The following is a 19845-nucleotide window of genomic DNA, read 5'->3' on the forward strand; positions in this document are numbered from 1 at the left end:
CTCAGTCAAAGAAATGAGGATTGAAATTTGGTTTCATGTGTGCCTTTTTTTCTAAGGACATTGATGTCCCAACAAAAATTATTTTAGTTAATTAATTGCACAACAGCAATTTCTGCCCCTCCTCCTCTGTTCATGGCTTCTGTACACACTACACTTCCAAAGTTAAGCAATACATCTTTTAACATGTCCAGTAGAAAAAAATGGTAACATGAAGAATGGCTGAGCTGCTCCAGTCATTGTGCATGCTGGCTCATTGTCAGTCATACTTTTTTTTTTAAGGTAATAATAACTGTGGCCAAACTAAACAAACCTCCACCCATTTAGGATCGATATAAAGTGTGGATGCTATACACAGACAAGAGGTTACAAGATCCACATTTATTCATATATATATATATTTACAACAAGCTATTTACAAGAATTAGGAGTACACATGAACAACTTATAATCAAGGGGATGTAGAAATCTCAAATATGGCACTGTGTGGTAAGAAAAAGTGTGATCAGTCAATAACAATCATATGAAGCTTTTAGTGGAAAAAAAGGATATTTAACCCCATTGCAGCCGTAATACATTGAGAAGATTTCAAAAAGCTGACATGCATTTATTTCATATCTTTTGTGTAAGGATGTTCAGTTCAGTTCATCAAGGCTGTAAAAGATTTGACTGCAAAGAAAAGCTCTGTGTAACACACTGCAGGCTCACAGCGCCTCTACATAAACGGCTGCTTTTACTTTTCATGCTGTGCAGTTCTATTAATAAAGGTCAACATAAAGTGCCGTCTAGAAAAAAAACATATAAGTTGTATCTCAGTTTGCATTTAAAATAATGCTGTTGAGAGCTTGTGTGCTCTACTTCCAAGTAATGTATCTATGTCGGCTATAAATCATTACTAGGTTCTGGTCAGTTCCACCAAGCAGCATGCTGCACGACGAGTATTGGAAATAGCTTGCATCCTAATTTTCCAGTGAAAACTTACATATCAAAAAGACTAAAACACAACAAACAAAGGTATCTCATCAATTAGGCAGATTCCATTAAAGAAACACACACCAGCAAAAAAACTAAAATGAAAATAGAGGAGCATGACTGAATGGACATTGACAATAAAATAATGTGCAAGTAACGGCACAACACTCATAATGTGCTGGAAAACATTTTCTGTCAATGCTTTTTGGGAGAAAAAATGACATTATGGAGCACCATTAAGTAACAGATGCAGTTTGAAAGTGTTTAAGGAAAAGTGCCCCCTCCAGTGGCTGCTGTTAAGATAACAGCACATCATGACAGAAATCATCATATGAAGATTAAAGTGCTTAAGGCTAAGTTTGAGTTTGGATGTCACATATTCGGTTTCTTTCAGTATAGTTGGACATTGCTTTTAATGTCACTGCTAAAAATCTCTGCGAAATGAAACTTTGCAAAGCCTACAATATCAATCACTTCCCTTCATGATACTTTATATCCACCTTAACTCCACAAAAACTCTGCTTACAAACTGTATCTGTAAAATACGAGCATAACGTCACAGATGGGGAAAAGGAGACTCTAAAGTTAATTTGCTGTTGCTTAGAAGAGTCCGTTATACATTCAACAAAGTGCCGATTCACTCTTAATTATTGTAACTATTTTACAAATATTTTTAAAATACTTAACATTAATGAAATACATTTAGGAAAGCCGATGTCCTACCAGTAGACAATAGGCATGCAGTGCATTTCCAGAATCACTTTTATCTTTGTACACAACCTTTAAACGCAGTGTTAAAAACTGCAGCTGTGAGACATATAAAACCAAGCCCCTTCCCTGAATGAAGCACTACCTCTGATAAAAACATCAAATCTACCAGTTAATCTACCCTCTCCGCTCTTCACTTGTCCTTTGAGCCACTACAGCATCATATCTGTTTGTATTGCGATGCATTTACATTGCATTTCTTTGATTTGTACTGTATGAGAACTACAATACCATTTAGAGGTTGTGCTTAATTCAGAAATAGGCCACAAATAACTCTAAAAATAACTCTACATTTACTATTTACATGTCAATGAGACTCTTCTGGACACGTGAGCTAATTAATGTATTTCCCTTCATTAATGGCGTCTAAAACTGCAGAGTCCTGTAGACACAAAGAAAACATTTCAGTTCAAAGAGACATGGGAACATCAATGGATTAAATCAATATGAATATTAATATGTATAGGCTGCAACATTTATGTTGAATCTATAAGTGATTACCTGGTACATCCTGTCATGCCTTTGGAGATTCTGTGGAGATCTTAGGTAAACAAACTGCACAAAAACAAAGGAAGATTTAAGTGCAGATAAAATATTGTCAAATGAAGTCATAAAATTAACAACTTCACCAGCAGCTCTACGAGGCGATGCTTGGTGGACAACACAATCTGGCACAACTTTAAATATACCAGTGTTTGTAACAACTAAATGAATACTAAGTGTTGCTGGAGTTTTGAGTCTCAAGGCTATACTTATGGCATTTTTGGCACAATGCTACTGCATTGTGCCATCATCACAATGAAGATGTCTAACGTTTACTACGTTCAAGCTTTTTAGTTAGGAATGTTAACATGCTAATTTTTTCTATTTAGCAGTAAACACTCAATACAGCTGAGGATGGTGGCAATGTCAGTTAGCAGGAATTTGTTTGAAAAACTACGAATGCCAACCTCATGGTGGCGTTATAGGAAAAGTCAGATGATCGCCAAAGTCCGTAAGGATTCATTCTCTACGAACCATGAATGTCTACACAAAATGTTGTGCTCATCCATCAGGTATATGTTAGAAAATCTCTCAGGATTAATGAACATTTTGACCCGTTGATGGACAAAAAGGGGTCACCAGAGTTAATCCTGTAGGGACCATGAATCTTGGTATTATATTTCTGTATCATTCAAAAGGGGATAATGTATTATAAATAAATCACTATTCTGAGAGTGAAATTGTGCTTGAATGAACACAAAGCTGTCACGTACCAACTCTCTCGCACGGCGTCAATGTCGCTCACAAGATTCTGCGCTAAACAGATGCCAAAAATCTAATAAAAAAAAATACAGATTTTTCAATGGGTAAATACAAAGTCAATAGAGATGAGATACTAAAGTAAAGTGTTCACATTGTTCCTCACCTGTAGTAATGCAATCCCAATAAAGATGCCTGCCACCACTGTCAAGTTGTCTTGAAGCCACTTCTCAAACTGAGGAACGCATCCTTTGATATAGATGAAGGTCCGCTGCTCAGAGTCCTGACAGAAAATAAAAAAATAGTATTAAAGCCCAACAGGTAAGTGTGGATGAAGGATTTAGCTTTTACTTTTGTAATGGATCCCCGTATATCAGAGGAAGCCAACACGGTGACCCTTGGTCGCCCGCAAGGCCCACGTGAGTTGCCCGCAAGGCATGTTCTAAAGATAGTCAACACTGAGCTCAGTCAAAAAAAGAAGAGATTTCTGAGATTGGAGTGAGACAAGGAGGAAAGGTGATGTGGTGATCCTCGCAATAAAACATCTTTGATGTGACGTGTCGATTAGTCAATCACCGTTAAGATGTCTACAACCTCTTTAGTGCATGCACTATTCAGCTCCTTGGCCGTTTATCAATACCAAGTACGTCAAGTACAGACTTGTGTACTTTTGGAGTTTGGACTTGGGAGTCCAGACTCCAAAGGATGGGAGGACAAAGGGGTCTTTCTGCAATTGGAACAACAGCTGACTCGACGTATATATATATATATATATATATATATAAAATAGTGTGTATAATATAACAAATAAAACATATGTCTATATCTATATCTATATATAGATACAGATATAATTAAAGCTGCAAGCAGCGATGTGCGGGTCCTCGTTCCTCCTTCGCACGCCGACTGGCAGCCGGCTCCCTTGGCCGAGAACGCAGGCCCGTCAGTCGGGCGTTTTACCATCTGTCACGTGATGCTGATGTTATTTTGCAAGTCGGTGGCGCTTTGGCTCGGAGTGAAAATAAACTTGTTAATATCCTCAGTCCGTGACTTGTAACAAGCATGACATGTCAGTTTGGGGCAGATTCGAGCTAGTCCAGTTGAGCCAGTCGATGGCATTTTGACTGAGTGAAAATAGGCTTGTCGATATCCTCAGGCCGGGAATTTTAACAAGCATGACACTTTTGGGGCAGATTCAAGCAAGTCCAGCTGAGCAAAGAGGTGGCGCTGTGAGAATGTGAACATATACAGTCGGTACGGAAAGTATTCAGACCCCTTTAAAATGTTCACTCTTTGTTTCATTGCAGTCATTTACTAAAATTAAAAAAAGTTAATTTTATTTCTCATTAATGTACACTCAGCACCCCATCTTGACAGAAAAAACCAGAAATGTAGACATTTTTGTAACTGTATTAAAAAAGAAAAACTGCAATATCACATGGTCATGAGTATTCAGACCCGTTGCTCAGTATTGAGTAGAAGCTTCCTTTTGAGCTAGTACAGCCATGAGTCTTCTTAGGAATGATGCAACAAGTTTTTCACACCTGGAATTGGGGATCCTCGGCCATTCTTTCCTGCAGATCCTCGCCAGTTCTGTCAGGTTGGATGGTGAACATTGGTGGAGAGCCATTTTCAGGATTCTCCAGAGATGCTCTATTGGGTTTAGGTCAGGGCTCTGGCTGGGCCAGTCAAGAATGGTCACAGAGTTGTTCCGAAGCCACTCCTTTGTTATTTTAGCTGTGTGCTTAGGGTCATTGTCTTGTTGGAAGGTGAACCTTTGGCCCAGTCTGAGGTCCAGGTTACTCTGGAAGAGGTTTTCTTCCAGAATATCTCTGTACTTGGCCGCATTCATCTTCCCTTCAATTGCAACCAGTCGTCCTGTCCCTGCAGCTGAAAAACACCTGATAGCATGATGCTGCCACCACCATGTTTCACTGTTGGGATTATATTGGGCAGGTGATGAGCAGTGCCTGGTTTTCTCCACACATACCACTTAGAATTATTGGCAAAAAGTTCAATCTTGGTCTCATCAGACCAGAGAATCATATTTCTCATAGCCTGGGAGTCCTTCATGTGTTTTTTGGCAAACTCTATGCAGGCTTTCATGTCTTGCACTGAGGAGAGGCTTCCGTCGGGCCACGCTGCCATAAAGCCCCGACTGGTGGAGGGCTGCAGTGATAGTTGACTTTGTGGAACTTTCTCCCATCTCCCTACTGCATCTCCGGAGTTCAGCTACAGTGATCTTTGGGTTATTCTTTACCTCTCTCACCAAGGCTCTTCTCCCGCGATTGCTCAGTTTGGCTGGACCAAAGAGGAAGAGTTGTGGTCATCTCAAACTTCTTCCATTTAAGGATTACAGAGACCACTGTGCTCTTAGGAACCTTGAGTGCTGCAGAAATTCATTTGTAACCTTTGCCAGATCTGTACCTTGCCACAATTCTGTCTCTGAGCTCCAAGGGCAGTTCCTTCAACCTCGTGATTCTCATTTGCTCTGACATAGACTGTGCGCTGTAAGGTCTTATGTAGACAGGTGTGTGCCTTTACTAATCAAGTCCAATCAGTTCAATTAAACACAGCTGGACTCCAATGAAGGCCGATTTCATCTCTGGCTTTGCCATTGAGCAGTTGCTTGACTTCCTGGCTCTCACTGAGACCTGGATCACACCAGACAACACGTCTACCCCGGCTGCTCTCTCCTCTGCCTTCTCCTTCAGCCACACATCCAGACCCTCTGGTCGGGGTGGAGGTACAGGTTTACTCATCTCACCCAAATGGTGTTTCTCTCTCTAGCGGCTTCCACTTTTTACCCCACTGACTTTCATGCTGTGACAGTTACTCATCCGGTTCAACTAAACATTGTTGTTCTTTACTGTCCCCCTGGTTCTTTCTTGGAAGAACAAGATGTCCTCCTGTCGAACTTCTCGGAAAACGGCCCCCCGCTCATCCTTCTGGGTGACGAACACCCAGACAGAGAAGTCATTGATCTATTACTCTTACTGTCTATCTTTGATTTCTCACTCAGTCCCTCCCCTCCTACTCACAAAGCCAGCAACCACCTTGACTACATTTTCACTAGAAACTGCTCTATATCTAACCTCACTGTAACTCCTCTTCATGTCTCTGACCACTTCTTCATCTCTTACTCTTCATCTCTTACTCTCTCTCACTCTCAGGAACTGAAAACCCGCCCATATCTACAGACTCCTATACGTCGCAACATTCGCACCCTCTGTCCCTCCTCTCTGGCCTCCTCTGTTCTATCTGCCCTCCCCTCAACTGACTCCTTCTCACTCATGCATCCTAACTCTGCCACAGACGTTCTCCTCTGTACTCTGTCTTCATCTCTCGATTCTCTTTGTCCTTTTAAGACACGACCGGTTCGCAAATCCTCTTCGGCTCCGTGGCTGTCTGACTTGGTGCGTGCCGAGAGGGCCACCTTGCGAGCGGCGGAAAGGAAATGGCAAATCGAATCAAGCGGACGACCTCCTCGCCTATCAATCTCTTCTCTCCTCCTTCTCTGCCTCTGTCTCTGCAGCCAAAAGCTCTTTCTACCTAACTAAAATGTAGTCCTCTTTCTCCAACCCCAAAAAACTCTTCTCTATCTTTTACAACCTCCTTGATCCCCCTATCACCCTCTTCCTTCCACCCTTCTGCCGAGCCACTTTGTCGACTACTTTACAAACAAGATTAATGACATACGCTCCTCCTTTACTAATCTTCTATCACTACACCACCACCAACTTCTTCTTCATCCCCCTCGCTTTCCTCCTTCACCCCCTTGTCTCCTAATCAAGTTCTTAGCTTGTTGACCTCCGCTCGACCGACCACCTGCCCCCTTGACCCCGTCCCGTCTCACATTCTCCAGGCTATTGCTCCTGACGTTCTTACCTTTCTCAGCCATCTTATTAACAGCTCCCTCTCAACTGGCTGTTTCTCTAACTCTCTGAAGGGGGCGAGAAATAACCCTCTCCTAAAGAAACCCACCCTCGACCCGTCTGAAGTCAACAACTACAGACCTGTCTCTCTTCTACCTTTTTTTTTCAAAAACTCTGGAGCGCGCTATTTTTAACCAAGTGTCCTCCTATCTCCACAGCAACAACCTTTTTGACCCTCACCAGTCTGGATTCAAGGCCGGCCACTCAACAGAGACTGCCCTCCTTGCTCTCTCTGAGCAGCTTCACACTGCTAGAACATCCTCTCTCTCCTCTGTCCTTTCTGCAGCATTTGACACAGTGAAACACCAGATCCTTATTTCTTCCCTTCAGGATCTGGGTATCTCGGGCACTGCACTCTCCCTTTTCTCATCCTACCTCAACGACCGCACTTACTGGGTAACTTGGAGAGGATATATGTCTGATCCTTGTCCTCTCACTACTGGGGTCCCTCAAGGCTCCATCCTGGGTCCCCTCCTCTTCTCTCTATACACTAATTATCTCGGCTCTGTCATTCGTTCGCATGGCTTTTCCTACCATAGCTATGCTGATGACACCCAACTGATCCTCTCGTTTCCCCAATCTGAAACACAGGTAGTGGCGCAAATCTCTGCCTATCTGACTGACATCCCTCAATGGATGTCTGCGCACTACCTGAAAATAGTAGGTGCATTTTATGGCCACCATTAACTTATTTGTAGAGCAGGTCCAAATAGAGCAGGTTTTCAAAAAAAGCAGCCTGTCTACCGCAAGAGGGCGCTATAGAGCCATTTTTAATACCCAAATGAGAGACCTCTAAAATATCAAGATTTTCCCCAGTCCTGATTCCATTCCATTATCCATACCGCTTATCCTCATTAGGGTCGCGGGGCGCTGGAGCCGATCCCAGCTGACATTGGGCGAAGGCAGGGTTCACCCTGGACAGGTTGCCAGTCAGGGTTACAGGGCACATCTAGAGACAAACAAACATTCACACCCACATTCACACCTAAGGGCAATTTAGAGACCAATTAACCTGCTGCATGTCTTTGGACGAAGCCAGAGAACCCGGAGGGAACCCACGCTGCCACGGGGAGAACATGCAAACTCCACACAGAAGGACCACCCGGGAATTGAACCCACGGCCCTGTTGCTGTGAGGCGACAGTGCTTGCCACTACACCACCGTGCGGCCCCTCAAATTTGACAACATAATTCCTTGAATAACAATAGGTTCCTCTACGACGAAGTCGTCACGAGGACCCTAATTATACTTATATTGTGTTCAGAAATATATAGTTTATATATATAGATAAATATGTATAAAATATATATATTTTATATATACACACACACATATATATTTATTTGTATATATATATATATATCACACGTAATTGCAAACAATTAGGTCAAAAGTAAAAATATACCACTATAGTTAAAGTTTAATTTAAATATTGAAGTATGAATAGTAACCCTCAGTCAAACTAATTTAACGTTCCCTCTGAATAAATATTAAACTCTTTGTGCTCGTTAGATCTTCCAAACTCAATTATATCTCATGCTTAACCGCTACGGAGGCATCAGAGCCATGCGGAGCATTTAAAAAAGTCCTTCCAAGATCAGGCTGTTCTCGGCGGCCACACTGAGCGCTGACCGCCAGGTGCTGCGGAGCTCACTGGTCCCGCAAGCAGAACCTCAAATCTCCAGCGCTTATTTTTATTAGGCTGAAGCATTGCAAACAGACCACAGATTTGATGCTTAAACTACTAACTTCTCGCCTGAAAACAACCTAAAATTGCATTCAGTAACTCAACAATAGTAGTATTTAGATTTCAGTGGTGTATTTTCTCCTCCGCTATTGTTTACTGTTGCTGGTGCAAAATACATTCTGGGATATCGACTGGCATTTTGACCGTGCTTTGCTAGAAGCAGACTTTGAATTCGAACATGTACTCGGGCTGCGACTGATGACGTTTCACGAGTCCACAAGTACAGACAAGAACAATGATTGATAAACGCCCTCTCTCACAAAGACAGCCAGGAGTTTCGCTCAAAGTAAATGATGCACGTAGTGAACAGTAAGTCCAAGTAGTTACAGAATGTCGGTAGTTGTTAACTAGTATTACCTGCTTACATTTAGCTTTACTTGAGGCAAATGAAATGGAAACCGTCTCCAGTGAGCAAGAGTGTGAACGAGCGAATTCGAAATACAATAAAGTGATAGTGTCAGATAAGCATAAAATACCACTATGATGAAATTCGGTCTCTCAAAAAAGAAATTGTCAAACATAGCTATGCTGTCTTACTATTAGAGCCCGAACACTGACATAGTCGGAGCGGAGGACCTATTGTTCTTAAAATTATTTAAACTATTACTGTTCGTGTTTTCAGCACAATCTATGTTCTTAATCAGATCAGTTTAGAATGTTGGTCAGAACAATCATTATTTAAAAGGTGAACTGTGCAAATTTGTTATTCAGGAAGTTTATATCAAACAAGTAGCCCTTTGTATTATTTTGTACCTTTGAAATAGCCCTGTTTGAAAAAAGTTGGTGACTCCTGCCATATATGAAGTAGCATGAAACTTAATGCTGGTGAAATTACTCCTTTATTTTCTTCCTTTGGGTCACAATACATTAATTAAACTGGTAAACTATAACCACTGTAAGAGCTTTAGCCTCATACAGGTCCAGTAAACTATAACACTTTCTTAAATGTATAAATATGCATCTGTCCGTAAGAAGATCGGTAGACGTACAGTCAAGAGTGCATTCGAACAAAACAAAACTGTAATTCCTTTTACCTTCTCAAAATAAAAGGTTGATAAAACTATAAGAGAGGAAGTAACATAAAGCCTCTATAAATTCTTCATACAATACAATATCATCAGGCATACATCAAAACCAATAAGGCAAATACAAAACAGACAATCAACCCAAAACAATAAACATTCCATGGGGTTATTTACCACTTTGTTTATCCTTTTAAACATTTTAAATATTATGTGTAACCATAGACAATGATGTTGGGATTTACTTTGCGGCACTATTTTTAATGGTAAGACATGATTCTACTTGTCATCTTGTGGTCTCCTCAAAAGCCCTTCACAGTAAAATCCATCTGTATTAATGTTGCCTAGTTGTTACCACACACACTCAGCTCAATTGCTGTTTGACTGACTCTCAAAACCTAGTCCACTCTGCCTTTTCCCCCACATTTCAAGTCAATAAAAAAACACAGCCTTTTCCTTACATTATGCTGCTGTGGAGTAAGGCCGAAACTAATGATGGGGAAGGGGATTTAATTCCCAGTGCATTGCTGCGGCATGAGTAATACCACCCAGACCAAAGTGCTGATGGGAAGCCAGCTGCTGTATTCTGAAGACTGTACAGTTGAGAAACATACTGAAAGAAAAATATTGTGCCCAGGGTGGAGTACCCGATGCATGACCTCATGCAGCCAAAAAAACCTGGACGGTTTTATAGCACAGGCTTACATTAAGATGAGGTTCTGAATCTCTGTTATGAATGGAAGTTTCTGTTAAGCCACTCACCGTTTTTGCCCGAACGTCGTAGCCACACTGAGTGTTGATGACATCCTCCTGTGAAGAGAAGATGGTTCAAGCTTAAAACATTTTCAAAAGTCAAGATATTTAGAGACGTATACCAGGAAGATGCAAGAACAGCAATGCTGCTTGTTTTCAACCTGGACTTATTTTCATATTTGTTGCTGCCAAGATTAATGTATTACCAGGAAGGTTGCTGTGAACTAAACCAGCACAGACCAAGGCATGGATTTAAGTCACAAATTCTGGGACTTTAGACCCGAGTGCTATGAGAGCTGACAAACCAGACAGCCACAGGGCAGGCTTGGATTGACAAAACTCTGGTGATGCTATTTTTCTTGTTGTCAACAAATCCCATGCAAAGTCTAAAAAACAGTAATTTAACCTTTTAACTTGTATTCTAAGTGTAGGCAAAGCTGAATATATCTCATTATTCTGTGCCACAGAGCTCTGTTGTTTCCACTGTTGAGCTAATGCACACATTATTCCTGATCGATTTTGCCACAGAGAACTACATAACCCAGCTGTCTGGAGAAAATTACAACCTCTTGTTTTGTTTTTTAAATGACACAGTATTTATGACCCTTTAAAAAAACTAAAAATGTTTGTCTTTTGTCGGAAATAATTAACTCAGACCGAAGGATATCAGTAAATATTGAGAGAAGAGCAATATTGTTGGTTGTAGTGTTTTTATGGTCTTTGATTACAGTAAGAAAAATACCCACCTTATTAATTAAATGTGTCATTTTAATGGTCAGCAATCAGAGATCTTAAAGACTTGTAATTGACTTGCATTTTATTTATTAAAAAATCGTGATCCCCTCAAAAGACTTAACAACATGTTTGCTTATCACTTAAGAGTGCTTTAATTTTGAATCATGTGTTACCCCATGCTAGTTGTTATAAAGTGCTGCCTACAAAGGCCATCCTCCCCAAAAGAAGGGGTCTTGGTCAAAATAACTCCTTCCAGTCGCTTTCATACTTTGCTGTGTTGGCAGGGTCTGAGCGGACTAAACACTGAGGACTTTGACGTCCTGTTAGAGACAAGCCATGATAGTTGACAGCGTCAGCCAGCCTTCTGGAGGAGGCAGATAACCAAGCAATGAGTCACAGGGAGGACCTTCCAAATGTTCCCCCAAACTAACGAGTTCAACATGTTAGAAAGGGACCTACTCAATTTGTACTCCAACTTTTAGACACAAAAAGACCAAATTCCACCCCAAAGGCCGGTTGTGATTCCCGTAAATGGGAATGAATTGGCTGTGGATTAGAAAGATTGAAGTGTGGTGAGTTTATGTGGTGACATACAGCTGGATCTTTGGTGCAGCAGGAAAAGGGCACTCCGCATTTTTCACGACTCGGGTTTGAATCGGTGCAGTTAAAGTAGATGTTCAAGTTCCAGTCATCAGCTCCGAAGGCTCCACAACACTCCCACTACAAGGTTAAACAGACACAAAATAAACTCTCGTATTTTTCAACAATGTCCCACAGAAATGGTCAAAACAACACATGAGTGTAATAAGTACTGTGGATAAAGAAACACAGTGCTCACATATTCCTGGGTGAAGTCTATCAGGTTCTGCAGATCAATGTCGTCTCTATAGGCCCGAATGTTGTTGTTAATGAAAAAATTTAGCTGGTCCTTGATCCAATCTTTGAAGACAAAGGCCAGGATTCCTGCAGTCAGCTCCAGGAAGAAGATGATACCCAGGAATACGGAGAACTGAAATACATTGGATCAATATAATTATGAAAGCAATAACATTATAAAAAAAGGTTTTCTCATTTCTTCACAAGCTTGTTTGACAAGCGAACGTACAAACTTGAGCAAGAAAGAGTTTTCTCGCAGCGCTCCGATGCAGCCAGCGAATCCGAGGATGAACATCACGCCACCCACCACCAAGAAGAGCCAGACTGGGTCAAAGCCGCCCAAGTCTGTGATGGACGAGATGTTGGAGAGAACACCCTGGAAAAACGGAGCGAGGGGTTAGAGTAGGGGTCACTAAAAGGTGGACGGGTCCAGACGCTACATGGTTTTTTAATAACCACAGATAAAGTCCCAGCACACCACTTTTTTGGGTGACATAGCTTCACACCAGAATTAACTATATTTGAAATGACAGTCAGTAGTTGACTAAATGTAGACGTTACAACTAGGGCTGTCAGCGTTAACGCGTTAATCTATGCGATTAATTTGGCCGCGTTAACGCACTAAAATATTTTAACGCAATTAACGCAACTTTTTTTTTTTTTTAAACCGCGGCAGTACGGTTTGACACTGTTTCCGTTTTTAAAACAATTATTTCTCCGCGAAAATAAGGAGCAGAAATCAGTTTAAACTCGTGGATGAATCAGTCGGGTTTCCTCCTGCTCCTCCTTCCTCCCGTCTCCCCCTCTGATACACAGAGGAACAGAGGGGCGACGTGTCGGGTGACGCGGCGCGGAAAGAACTCGTCACACGAAACCTTCACCGTGATTTGTCAATCCGTTTGTCTGTCAACATTTCGGGAAAAAAACAACCAATGAACACTCAGTAAATCACAAAGGACCTCCCACCTCACAGGTTAGGCTCATTTAGCAGCCTGTCAGTCAGAGAGCAGAGAACACGGCGCGAGGACAATGAGCCTTATTTCAGAGCTGAGATTGTTCTGGAATGTTTGATGTATAACACGTGGGGGTGTGTCACATGCAAAAGACTTTAAACGGTGAATTTAATTCAATATAATAACAAATATACATTGTCATTATATATAATATGGTTAAAGTCATTCATGAACCAACTTCCTTTTTTTTGCCTGAACAGTCCTCATAGACTTTTCCCTGAATCTGTTCTGTCTCTACCTGTTTGTCACGATACTCATATTATAACTTCTATACATATTACATACCTGCCATAAATATCATGATACCAGAATTCAATACAAGACCATAAAAACAATATGGTATCATAAATACGAGACTGGTATATTTATCTATAATAGTAATAAATAAAACATCTATGGTTTTCTTTTTTACCAACTTTTTCAACACTTAACAAATGGCAGTAATATTAGTATTAATACAGCAAGATATTAATGAAACTACATGGTTCCATCATAGCATTGATTATACACTATGAGGCCGTTAGTCTCTGACCAGATGATCCACAGTTCATCAGGATGAGCAGTTGTAGAGTTACAGAACTTTACAGACTGAAACATTTCACTTCTGGCATCTTTTTATTTTTTAAGCCGAAGTCGGTCTCTAAAGCTGCGCCACTTCTCTCGCTGTGAGCGCTGCGCAGCGCAGTGTGCGCAGACAGCTCGACACGGAGCAGTGCGTGCGCTCTGATCGCTCTCTTAATGAAGTATCGAGACTAAAAATATGCTAAATCACATCGTGTTTAACGTACGGGTACTTTGTTAGCATCGCTACACCGTGCAGCGTGACAGCAGCAGATGTAGCGGCTAACATTCAAGCTAACCTGAACCCCCAAACGCTGTGGACATCTGAACGCTGATTGGCCGAGACGCGACACGTCCCATCAAAGATGTTTTATTGCGAAGAGCACCACTTCACACTTTTCTCCGCGTCTCACTGCAATCTCAACGGCAGCGGGCCAGGTGACCCCCCCTCCCCAAAAACAAAAACTCTTCGGATCTCCACGATTCACGTGGATGACCTATTTTGAGTTCAAAATGGTGAATTTCACCGAAAGGTGACAAGTTTGCAGGTATGCACATAATTGATGTTTTGGGTTTTTGGACACTATAAGCTCATGGGGAAAGTGTACTTCATGATTTCTTTTGTAATGGCTTTTAGCCTCTCATCTAGGGGAGTTCAATTAAAATCATGGTCCAGTTAGTGAGAATTTGCTCACGCAAATATCCGGAACATCATAATGATGTCTAACTATGATTTAGTGCCATATATAAAGAAATAGCCTAGCAGTTGTAACTAGGGCTGTCAATCGATTAAAGAAAATTAACTAATTAATCGCACATTTTGAAATTTCGATTAATTAATCCAGTATTTGTGCTTAACTAAGCTAACCAACTCCTGTTTCCAGTTTTATACTGAACAAACAAACATGAAAGAAGTATCAATCTTCTCATCTAACTCTTTGCGAGACAGACTACTGGCCTCTTTTCATATAATGTTAAACTACTAATTCAATTGTAGAAGTGTTTCTTTAACACATTCTCTGGTTGCAGTCATACATGAAAGATGAAGATGAATCCAAGAAATAATCTTGAACTTTAAAAAGTTCTTCAGTGAAAGTCAAGATGAAAGTCTCCCTTCGACACCCCGTAGCCGGACAGTAAATGGATCTGTGACATGCATAAGATCTTTTCTTCTGTGCATTGTTCAGAGGGGCGTCCCACCAGAAAGCATGACATTCCTTTCTGACTCAGTAAAGCCACTGCCCTTGTTTCGTGTACTCAGAAGGTCGTAAGCGAGCGCGGATGAATTGAAACGATCTGCTTTATTTATGGACTATTTGCAGGTATTCATTCACAAGTGAAAACATTCACACAATACATTGAGTGAGCTTATTGTTACACAGAGAGATACGCAGTGAAATCACCTTTTCGCTCCATGCCCACAACCCGATGCCGAGGAATGCCACTCCAAGGAACTAGCAAACAGACAAGGAAGAGAGAGACAAGAGAGCAAGGTTATTTTTGCTGCGACTGCAACACAGTCATTAAACAGAGGAGAAACCGCAGAGAGATTTTTCTGGCAGTGATCCGTCAACCTAATATTTCTGGTGTTAATTTTCTCTGCAGTATCAGGAGACTTCCACATGAGAAAGCATCTTCTAGCAGCCTGAAGCTGCATGAGCCAAGTTTCTCACATCCTCGCATGACAACACTCAAAAACAACTGAGCAAACTGTATCTGCTGATGACAATCTGTAATCTGATCTGGTTAGAATATTCAAGTTGTGTATAGATAATTGTAAAATTAGAATACTTAAAATTACTCATATAAGACAGGTAAATGTCATGAACATTACAAGAATAAAAACCACTAAGCCCACTTATCGAGACTATCTAAACAACTGCTCGTGGCAATCAACAAATAATGATGCTCTTTAAATAGCTTTTTTAACATTAGACCCACTTAAAGACTGGATCCTAGTGACGGGTTCCCCAAAAAGATACAAAGCACTTTGCAAAAGAGCTTGTCAGGGATTTTCTTTCGTGAAAACGTTGCAGAGGAAGACTTCCTCTGATGACATATGAATGGGGAAAGGATCACAGAGGTCACAGGCTGCAGGCTGAAACCCTCTGCAGGGCCTGACCGACGGCCTTCCTCTTCATCGCTCTGAGGTCCTTGAAAGCTTCCCTTATGACACAGAATTTCAAAAAGGAGATATAATTGCGGGGCGCTATAACTGTCAACTTTCTTTTTTCATACATTCTTTTTTTTTAAACATTTTAACAAAATTGCAAATCTGCTGTTTGACTTTTTTATCAAAATGTGAAGTGTCAAGTATTTTACCTACTTGATTAGCCTAACATTGATAGTCCTATCCAGTGAGTTCATCCATAAATAGTTATTATATCACAAACAATAAGTACTAATATCAGGAGTAGAGCAGCCTGCAACATTCCTAAGTTCATCATCAGCAAACTAACTCGCAATAATTATGAAAATTAATTCATCATTGCAGTCAATTATAAAGCCAACATGCAAATAATTTGCAGTCAATTACAAGTCTTTTAGAACTGGTGGAAATGCTCTTCAAACTGCAAATAATTCTATTTACTATAATCTAAGAGCAGTGAATTCTCATCAAATGTTGGCCATCTTTAAACAATGAATCATATTAGTTTTCTGTCAATCGAGGAAAAGGGCTAGGGTTATTCACCTAATCAGGTTTCATGTGAGGCGTACTGTCATACTTATTCCATTAATATGGCATTTATTTTGTATTTATACTTGTGATATATGTTGTAGCATTATGTAGATAGTTTCCATTTTATCTTACACAGCCCTTTATATATATTATATTAGATGTTTGTATTGTATTTTGATTACGAATGTCTTACATTATTAAAGCCATTTGTTTTGCCTTTAACAATAAAGAATAGCCTACCTTCACCTACTAAAGCACCCAACCAGGTTCTGTTGACTGGAGGCCCAAAGTGGGACATCCAGAAGTCTTTATTGGGGTTACTGGTGGGTATCATAGCACATGAGCAGGTTATTCCATCCTGTGAAGGGCTAGTTTCATGGGCGGACTATCTCAACAAAGTATAAATGCATTCGTTCTTTGAAAACCAGATCATGTGTTTGGTTCACCGACGATTTTACTCAGATCGGGGCTGAAGATATGGTTCGCTCTACACAAACATCACTGACACCACAATCATAATAAACAATGTCATCAGACGATGCAAGCGACGGTGTCAGGAAAGCCCTCTCGCGGATGCGGTCTGCACAAAATAACAAAGGCTGCGAGATGATGCAATGAGCCATGTCACCGGGAGAAGGAAAACGGCTCCGACCGCAGCTGCTGTTGGTTGCGGACACAAACATGTAACGTCGGTGTGTTTTAAGACGAGGATCAACTAGGCCTGAAGTCCGAACACAACAAACAGGGGACTTACCCAGAATATGATGTTGAATCCGAAGATGAAATACTTGATGCAGCAGCTCACTTCGTGAGCCTTGAAATGCTTTCCTGACATCATTTGGATGGATTTTGTATCTTAAACGCCGCCCACAGTGGGAAAGGACTCACATGTATCCTCTTATGTTGACAACCTGTCTGTGGAAACACCTTTATTTATTTTTTAAGGCTCGACAAACGCGTCGGCAATTGTTTTAGCGTCTACTGATAAACATCCTCCTGGAGCTATTTCCGCGGACAAAAGGCGTGGGTGAAGCTGCAGAGGAGCTTCAGACCTGTTGGTATCAGAAAAGATGGCTGTTTGTTCCAAAATAGGTTTTCTCAAGAGGTAACGGTCAAATACATCCACTGAAGTCAACGAGATTAAAGCCGATGGTCTTCTATCTGACCCATAATGTAGACATGGCTGTCATTTAATTGATATATTAGGGAGCCAATGAGAGCCTTTTCTGGTCACAGTAGGCGGGACTTCCTCCAGAAGAAAGCTCCACTGTCCTCGTCTGACCATGATTTACAGTAGTATTCACTTTAGAGTATGATTAATTAATCTATCCATCCATCCATCGACTAATTCATTTGGCTCATAATATAAATTAGGACTGTAAAATTAAACTTTATAAATCATATTGAGCTATTGCTTCGTAACGTGTTCAACACAAAAATACAATCGGTTAGACATTATGTAACACATAAATACAAGCAACACTTTTAAAAAAAAGTGAAATAATAATAAAAACCTTTTAAAGTCAGATTTTTAGTATGATTGGTTAATTGATCCTGCGGTTCCTTTTTTACAATAGCAAGACTTGTTCATTATTTTAGTCACATTGCAAAGTAATGTGTTTATTTTAGTGCTGTAAAAAATAACGCGTTAACTCAGTTAATTCAATTACAGGTTTAACTAGTTTTTTTTTAAAACGCATTTAACGCATGCGCAGAATGAGCTTCCAATCCGTCTGTTGTTGGTCGTCGGGTCGAAAAAAAAGTCACTTGCAAAATGAGCTGCCTTCCAATACATCACTTCAATCTGAACTATGTCCGCTCTCATGCAGACGGTCGTGCTGTTCATCGGTAATGATCCTTCCGCAGGTTCACCTACGGAAACCTTGTTACGACTTTTACTTCCTGTAGATCAGGGTCTCAACACGTCGATCGCGACCTGCCAGTCGATCGCGGCGTAGTGTTGGTAGATCGCATGACATTAAAAAGATTGGCCCGCCCCCTGACATGCTCTCTATAGCACGTCTTTGTTCTTTTATTAAACTAAACGTCTGTTGTTGATCGCAGGGCTCTCAAGTCTCACGCATTGAGCGTGAGACTCACGCATTTCGGTCTTAACTCACGCACTCCCGCCACACATCGTATTCCTCACGCTGAAAACTCTCGGCTATTTAATGCTTGAATGCAGGGGTGCTCAATACGCCGATCGATAGGTCGATCGCGGTCGCTGCAGAGCTCCGACGCCGGTCTGCGCGCATCGGGACGGAGCAGCAAAAAAATAGTCACTAGCACTAGATTGTATCATGGTGGAGTTAATGGTTGACAAACAAGAGAAAAATGTTCTGTTTAACCCTCCTGTTACCTTTACATTTACTAACATATTTTACCCTCGGGGTCCATTTGACCCCAGCAATTAAAACCTCCAGAAAATTATTAGAATTAATATTGCTTCCCAAGTTTAAGTGTGAGGTACTTTATGTTTGTTTGTTGACTACCTAAATAGCCCTTTAAATAAATAAAAAAAGTTGATATTTCTTATATGTTTGACACAGTGAAAAACAGCCTGGGGTCAAATTGACCCCAAAGAACACCGACATTAAACATTGAATGGGGTCAAATTGACCCCAAAGGTAACAGGAGGGTTAAACATTCTGTTTAGGATGAAGATGTATTAATGTTCCATATGGAAGAAAACTGCTAAATAACTGCTGAGTTACAGCACCATTGTATAGAAGAATGTATAAATGTATATATCCATCTTTTGTCATAAATCTCTATGTTCTCACAAAATATACCGAGAATATCGGTAATATGTGATTAATCATGATTAATCCACAAAAACCTATGATTAACCCGATTAAAATTTTAATCATTTCACAGCCCTAGTTTATTTCATTATGTCACTTTGGTTTTTTTGTCTGTCATACTCAAAAAGTGACCTTGAGTAAATAAAATCTGAAAAAATTATCTTCAATAATGAATTATGAATACAAGTAGAATAACAACAATTCATACAATTGTACTAAGTTTATTCTAGTTGATATGTATTTAAGTTGAGCAAAATATATTAAATTGTGAGAAACATGTATGTTCTACCTTTTTACAATCTTACATGCAGTGTAACAAATCTGAGGCTTTTTCTTCGTAGTTTATGAATATAACGACATCGGTCATCTTCTGTAATGTATTTCTAAAAATTTGCTTCCCCATTATATTCAGAATGGACATAAGAATATATTTAAAGCAGAAGTGAATTAATTTTCTAGTTTATTAGATTAGATTAGATAATCCTTTATTAGTCCCACATTTCAGGATCACAGCAGCAGGTGCACATTAGTAAAAGATACAAATAAAACACAATAACAATACTAAATACTAAATACTAATACTAAAATACTACATATACAGAGGAAACTAAATATATACACAAGGCAGTGACCAAAGTGAATTTCTAGTAAGTTAAAATGTCCAGGAAAATAAAGTGCTGAGTGTTCCAAGATCACCAGCGATCTACTGCAGTTTGTTGTGCAACCTGACAGCAGCAGAA

General features: G+C 40.4%; 1 protein-coding gene across 3 annotated transcripts; it reads right to left on the bottom strand.

Moving 5' to 3' along the window:
* Nucleotides 1–358: 358 nt before the first annotated feature.
* On the bottom strand, nucleotides 359–18998 carry LOC130189819 (tetraspanin-5). 3 transcript variants are annotated; one of them, XM_056408763.1, is made up of 10 exons: nucleotides 17056–18442; nucleotides 15025–15075; nucleotides 12277–12423; nucleotides 12010–12180; nucleotides 11766–11891; nucleotides 10446–10493; nucleotides 3146–3262; nucleotides 2994–3055; nucleotides 2239–2292; nucleotides 359–2119 (listed from the first exon to the last, which is right to left on the bottom strand). In XM_056408763.1, exons 1-9 carry the CDS (start codon nucleotides 17137–17139, stop codon nucleotides 2280–2282), a joined length of 819 nt encoding a protein of 272 aa, XP_056264738.1. In that variant the 5' UTR covers nucleotides 17140–18442; the 3' UTR covers nucleotides 359–2119; nucleotides 2239–2279. The 3 variants fall into 3 exon arrangements, with proteins under 3 accessions (XP_056264738.1, XP_056264737.1, XP_056264739.1); XM_056408762.1 differs by lacking the exon at nucleotides 2994–3055 and having other exon boundaries at nucleotides 17056–18503; XM_056408764.1 differs by lacking the exons at nucleotides 2994–3055; nucleotides 12010–12180 and having other exon boundaries at nucleotides 17056–18998.
* Between the last annotated feature and the right edge of the window lie 847 nt (nucleotides 18999–19845).

The sequence above is a fragment of the Pseudoliparis swirei genome, chromosome 24 (genome assembly GCF_029220125.1).
Source record: "Pseudoliparis swirei isolate HS2019 ecotype Mariana Trench chromosome 24, NWPU_hadal_v1, whole genome shotgun sequence".
NCBI classification, from domain to species: Eukaryota; Metazoa; Chordata; class Actinopteri; order Perciformes; family Liparidae; genus Pseudoliparis; species Pseudoliparis swirei.